Consider the following 6,616-nt stretch of genomic DNA (forward strand, 5'->3'; position numbering starts at 1 on the left):
AGTCAGTTGAGTGTCTAACTCTTGGTTTTGGCTCAGGTCACAATCTCATGGGTTGTAAGATTGAGCCAAGAGTTGGGGGGGGTGCGGTCCGTGCTTAGCAGGGAGTCAGCTTGAAGATATCTCCCTCTGCCCCTCCCCCCACTCATACACAGGCATGCATGGGTGCACTCGCCTGTGCATGCTCTCTAATAAATAATTAAATCTTTTAAAAAAATGAAATAACCTATGCCCTCTTCCTGTCCAAATGAGAAATGCCATCTAGTACCCAGTTAGAAACAGATTTCTGCAAAGTAGAATTACTATTTAAACCCTCAAATGGGTGGAATGAATGGCTCCCATAAAAAGATACAGTACATAGTCTGTTTTGGCTCTCCATCAAATCATGCTGGCAGAAATCTCAAGGGAACAAGAGGAGAGGATTTGCTTTCTTGAGTCTTTAATAGTTGGTAACTGTAGGGTATCATTAAGTACCTAGCTAAAAGAGATCTTTACCTACTGTGTAGAGATTAAAATTTCACAAGTATCAAGTGAGGGACAGTTAGAGGTGCACTGTCCTTTCTCTCTGACTTGGCTCATCATACACACACAGCAAACCACAACTGATCAAAAGCTTTAAACTCCATATATCTCCATAGAGCCCCCAAACATCCAGCTCTGTACAGGCATTAACAAAAGAGATCTGGGAGCACTTCCCTGTAGCCCTTATAAACTTACGTAGCCAAAACCAATCTCCCTCAGCATAGGTTAAGCAACAGCAGAGAGGATAAGGTAGAAATAACCAAGCCAATACTACTTCCTCTCCTAGCTTTCTGTCATTTTTTACTTTATCATTTTTTTATCACATTTAACCCAACCTAGGTAGGTGAGGAAGAGGATAAGCTTTTCCAGTAAAAGTAGTGCTTTAGGGGTGCCTGGGTGGCTCAGTCAGTTGAGCATCTGCCTTCAGCTCAGGTCATGATCCCAGGATCCTGGGATGGAGCTATTCGCCAAGCTCCCTGCTCAGCGAGGAGTCTGCTTCCCCCTCTCCACAACTCCCCCAATACACGCGCGTGTGCTCTCTCTCTCTATCTCAAATAAATAAGATTTTTTAAAGTAATGCTTTAACTGTATCTGGGAAGACTGAGGAAGATTTGGGAAGAAAAGTAAGAGAAAGTGCCTTTCAGACCAAAGGACACTAAAATTAGATCATGGTGCTTTCAGGAAAAAGCCTAATTCAGGGCGGCTGAGGGGAGGAGTGCCACCTGGAAAGTGGCAGGAGACAAAGCTGGAAAGATAGGGCATAGCCAGAGAAAGAATAAACTCTGTGTTTTAATAGAGTTGGAATAAAGAGAGATTCAGTTTTAAATGTGTAATATATGGTATATCTGTATGACACTCAAGGGAGGGAGTATCTGAAGTTAAGGAGAGAAGCTGGGGCCACTGTTAACTGACGTGGGAGTTAAAATCATGGCTCTAAATGATCACCTAGAGAGAATAAGTAAAAAGAAAAGAAAGAAGGCTATAGACTCCTAAAGAACATTGACATTTAAGAAGCAGACAGAAGGAAAAGCTCCTTTAAAGATAATTAAGAAGTAAAAGTCAGAGAGGGAGAAAGAAAACCATATAAAGAAGCCTCTATCCAGCTTCCCAAATTCCTCCTTGATCTTAGTCCCGAACAAAATTTTGGTTGTGCCAATTAATTGAATTGGAAGTATTTATTAAAAAGTTCTAGCACACTAAATACTCAAATAAGAAAAATACCCTAATACACACAACTAGATGATCTCGTAAGTTCCTGCAACTATGAAACATATTCAAATAAGGAACAATTACACTTAAAAGATTTTAGTGTGGGGGTCCTTGTGATCTCAGTGTTCATTACATAAGAACTAACGGTCATAATGTTAGAAAGTAAAATCACAAATTTTGCAAAAGATGCAGGGCTTAATGGAGTAAATGCTGGTAAAATCATACATAAAGCCATCAGAAATTAGAATCTGGCAAAGAAATAGAAAAAAAAAAACCTCAAGAAGAATACTTTAGGCACCTGAGATATGTCCTGATATCAAGAGATTGCTAAAAGGCACTTGAAAGAACCAGTGAACTCCCCTAATATTTTTGCAAAAATTACTCTCTTCATAATCATGTGCCAAAAGTCAAAGGTAAACTAAAGCATTTTATCTTGTACCATCATGTAACTGACAAAATAAGGTTAAAAAATTAACAGTAGGGACGCCTGGGTGGCTCAGTCATTAAGCATCTGCCTTGGGCTCAGGTCATGATCCCAGAGTCCTGGGATTGAGCTCCGCTGCACAGGGCTCCCTGCTCAGCAGGAAGCCTGTTTCTCCCTCTCCCACTCCCCTTGCTTGTGTTCCTCTCTCTCAAATAAATAAATCTTTAAAAAAATAAAATTAACACTATTCTTATTTATTCTGTAAATCACCAGAGCTATAAATACAGCTTAGATTTTAATATGAGAAATGTTTTTATAATGTATTGCATTTTTTTTTTCTTTTTAAAGATTTTATTTATTTGACAGAGAGAGAGACAGTCAGCAAGAGAGGGAACACAAGCAGGGGGAATGGGAGAGGAAGAAACAGGCTCCGAGCGGAGGAGCCCGATGCAGGGCTTGATCCCAGAATGCTGGGATCACGCCCTGAGCCGAAGGCAGACATTTAACGACCGCACCCCCCAGGCGCCCCTGTATTGTATTTTCAAGACAAAGTACCACTCAAATTCCCCTTCTTCCCACTAAGAAATCTGAATCCCTGTTTGATATGCATTTATATAAGTAGACTTTTCAGGTCCTAATTATTCACAATAAGGCAGACTTCTGGTATTAGAGTGGATATTCAGTCCATTTAGAAGAAAGCCTCTGGGAAAATAACATTCAGCATTACTACCAACAGGGAACTCATTCATTGGATAAATCTTAACAGAGCACTTATAGTTTCAAATCTAATAGAAAATGCAAAAATCATAAAATATTTCCTAGTTGATATCTCATAACAGTTTATAGATTAGTGAATAGATAAGTTCTCAAATATATTTAACTAAAGCATTTTCTCATTAATTTCAGAGATACTCTTCTTAACTTAATCTTCAATTTGCAGTAGTTCCTTATAAGCTTTAACTATATTTAAGATGGGTGAATTCCTTGTGAAATATAAATCACTACCTCCTAAGTTCCATGTTTGGGAGGCAGGAGAGTACTGTGGTTAAAAATATGAGCTTTTGGAGTGTGACTGACCTGGGTTTCCGCTCTGGCTCCATTTACTAGCTGTGTAACCTGGGGCAAGTTATTTAACCTCTCTAAGTCTCAGTTTCTTTATCTGTAAAATAGAGATAATAATAGTATCTATTTCATAGGGTTGTTGTGAGGATTAAATAAGATAAGGTAGGCTTAGCACAATGCTTGGTACTTAGTATGTGCTCAATAACTTTTAGCTGTTATGTCTTTTACAAGCTTCAATTTTTAAGTAACACATTTTCATGAAGATCTGTGATAATAAAATACATGTACCCAAGGCTTTTCTTATAAGTCGTTTAAAATAAGCAAAATTAGAGGCCTTCAACTAGGAAAACCTTAGGGCATGACTTTTCCTTGTATATATTAAAGAAATTCCTCAACAATGCAATATATTACATTTAGAAAGAGCAATTTCAAAATTAGGAAGAAAACATCTATGTTTAAAGTATACAGATGCTTATTATAGTTAATACATCTTGGACTTCATGACACTTTTGGTAAGTGATTAAAAAAAAACTGGAGGTTTGTTTCATAAAATTTAATCTCTTATGAGGTAGGTAAGGGTATTATATTCTTCCTTTAAAAAAAATTGATATGAGGACAATAGGGACTTGAAAAACAACAGAAAAAACGGGACAAGAATTAAGGTTCTATAATTGCCAATCGCTGCTACATAGTGATATTAAACCTACAAGCACATTCTTCCCCCAAATGAAAGGTTCCAGTTAAGTCTTTAAAGAGCTCTTACCAGACTCTTAACAGAAAGTGGTATTAATCTATGCTACTCAAAAAAGCTACCCCCCAGTTATAAGTAAAACATCTACTTCTAATTTTCAAGAGAACAGAACACAATGTAATGTTTCTGTAAGATATCAATCTATAAAATTAATTTTATGAACTGAAAAGCAGGTAACTAAAATTTTTCTAAAAATTAAAATGATTTTTAAAGTCTAATTTTAACATGAAAATTTAAAGACTATAAATTAACTACATCTGTAAAATTCAACTTCTTATTACTTCTTAAATATGTTTAGGTATAACAAGTTCCATGAAAGCACCATAAAAAAGTTCTTGGCATGTTTAATTTTTTTAACAATCATTAACTAGAAGTAGATAATAATTTGGGAACTGGTAAGTGGAATGATAATTATATCCTTTGTTTTCAAATTTGATTTTGTATAAAAATACCTCATATTATAGGAACTGCCTCTCTTTTCAATAAAAAATGTAATTTTAACAGAAACCTTTAAAATAACTGAGAACTAAAATGTATACAGCTCTACTTAGAGAAACCTAGATTTCCTAAGATGTCTCCCATCTGTCTTATCAACATGCACTACGTGGAAAGGGTATTTATATGTAAAATTTTCTAGAACAACCAGGTAATATTCTACTGAGTCAGAATCTCTTTGGCTTTCTTAATAGTATTAATTAAAAAGTTCTTGATACATGAAATAAAGACTCCTTATTGTTCTTATTTTTCTCATATTTATTAACTATCCACCCAATCTAACTACCTCTACCCTTGAACAAACAGGTACTTTTCATCTATTGCTTTCTAATTTAATATTTACAGATTTATAATCATTTCTTATAGTACACATTTTTAAGATATAGTTTAGGAAAAGAAAAAAAATATCACATACCTGTCCATCTAAGTCGAATGCTAAACAGGCTATACCATGTGTATGAACATCCTTTAGAACTGATATGGTCTGCACAGTGTATGAATCCCAAACGCATATATAAGGCTCTTTCCCAACTTGTCCTGTTGCTACTAATACTCGTTCAGGATGCAATGCAAGGCTGCAAAATAAACAAACAAACTGACTTAAAAAAATTATTATAAAAAAAATTAAATTAAATTAAAAAAATAAATAAAATTGCTTATAGAGCTTTTATAGTATTTGATATATGTAAACTTTATATATACCAATGCAAAAATTATGTTATCCATTTAAAATAATGTGGGTTTAAAGTAACTTCTATAAAAATCCATGCTAAGAGTTATTACTTGACTAGTATATGTACGTGAAAAGCAATTGATGATAGACTTCATAATCCCTGTAATAAGATACACTGTGTGTAAACTTTGCAAGAAAAGAATTGTTACAAGGGATCAACTGCACCACAGCAACAAATTAGCAGCAACCTTACCACATGCCATTTTCCGATTTGGGATTCATCTTGTTTTTAAGCGCTCTCTCCTATTTTACTCTTTCATTGGATAACATTAGACCAAACCTTAGTGTCCAAAAATAGTATTTAGTAGCACTCCTCCAATAATACAAATTACACATCCCATTCTTAATTGAAGTAAAATTGGTATGTAACATTATATAAGTTTCAGGTATACAATATTAAAATTAAATATCTGTATTCATCTCAAAATGATCACCTCCAAAAGTCTAGTTACCATCTATTACCATACATTGAGTTCCTTCACCCATTTTGCCCACCCCTCAACCACCTGCCCTTGTAGTACCACCACTACTCTTGTGGTAACCACCGATCTGTTTTCTGTGAATGAGTTTTTTGTTTTATTTGTACTGGTTTTTTAGATTCACCTATGACTGAGATCATATTGTTTTTTACTTTCTCCTTCTAACTTAGTTCACTTAATACCTTCAAGGTCCGCGTCCATGTTGTTGCCTCTGATTTCGCTCTTTTTATGGCTCAGTAGTAGTCCATTGTGTATATATAATACCACACCTTCTTTATCCATTCATCCACTGAGGCACATTTAGGTTGTTTCTATTTCTTGGCTATTATAAATGATGCTGCAAGTACCAACAGGCTGCATATATCATTTTGCATTGTTTTCACATTCTTCAGATAAATGTCCAGAAGTGGAATTGCTAGACAGTATGGCAGTTCTATTGTCAACTTTTTAAGGTACAGCCATAGTGTTTTACACTAATTTACACTAATTTACATTCCCAGAACTTTATTTATGAAGGTTCCCATTTCTCCACATTCTCTTCAATACTTGCTTTTTCTTGCCTTTTGATGAGAGCCGATCTACCCTTGTGAGGTGATACCTCATTGTGGTTTTGATCTGCATTTCCCTAATAATTAGTGATACTGAACATCTTTTCATGTGCCTGCTGGCCACTGATTTATCTTCTTTGGAAAAATGTATATGCATATCCTCTGTCCATTTTTTTAATCAGATTTTTTGGTTAAGTTGTATGAGTTCTTCATATATTTTGGATATTAATCCCTTGCCAAACACGTAATTTTGGTAAATATCTCCTCCCATTCAGTAGGTTGCTTTTTCCTTTTGATGGTTTCTTTCACCATGCAGAAGCTTTTTAGTTTGATGTAGTTCAATTTGTTCACTTTTGCTTTGGTTTCCCTTGGTCTTTGAAGTCAGATCCACAAATA

At 35.2% G+C, this 6,616-nt stretch overlaps 1 protein-coding gene across 1 annotated transcript in view; it reads right to left on the bottom strand.

Moving 5' to 3' along the window:
* EML5 (EMAP like 5) overlaps positions 1-6,616 on the bottom strand; it is a gene marked incomplete at its 5' end in the record, with an annotated part of 169,981 nt that overhangs the window by 136,675 nt on the left and 26,690 nt on the right. Inside the window, one exon of the mRNA XM_034643052.1 lies at positions 4,876-5,035. Within this exon, the coding sequence (XP_034498943.1) occupies positions 4,876-5,035 (160 nt within the window). The remainder of the gene's footprint in view (positions 1-4,875; positions 5,036-6,616) is intronic.

The sequence above is a fragment of the Ailuropoda melanoleuca genome, chromosome 14, assembly GCF_002007445.2.
Source record: "Ailuropoda melanoleuca isolate Jingjing chromosome 14, ASM200744v2, whole genome shotgun sequence".
In the NCBI taxonomy this organism is placed as follows: Eukaryota; Metazoa; Chordata; class Mammalia; order Carnivora; family Ursidae; genus Ailuropoda; species Ailuropoda melanoleuca.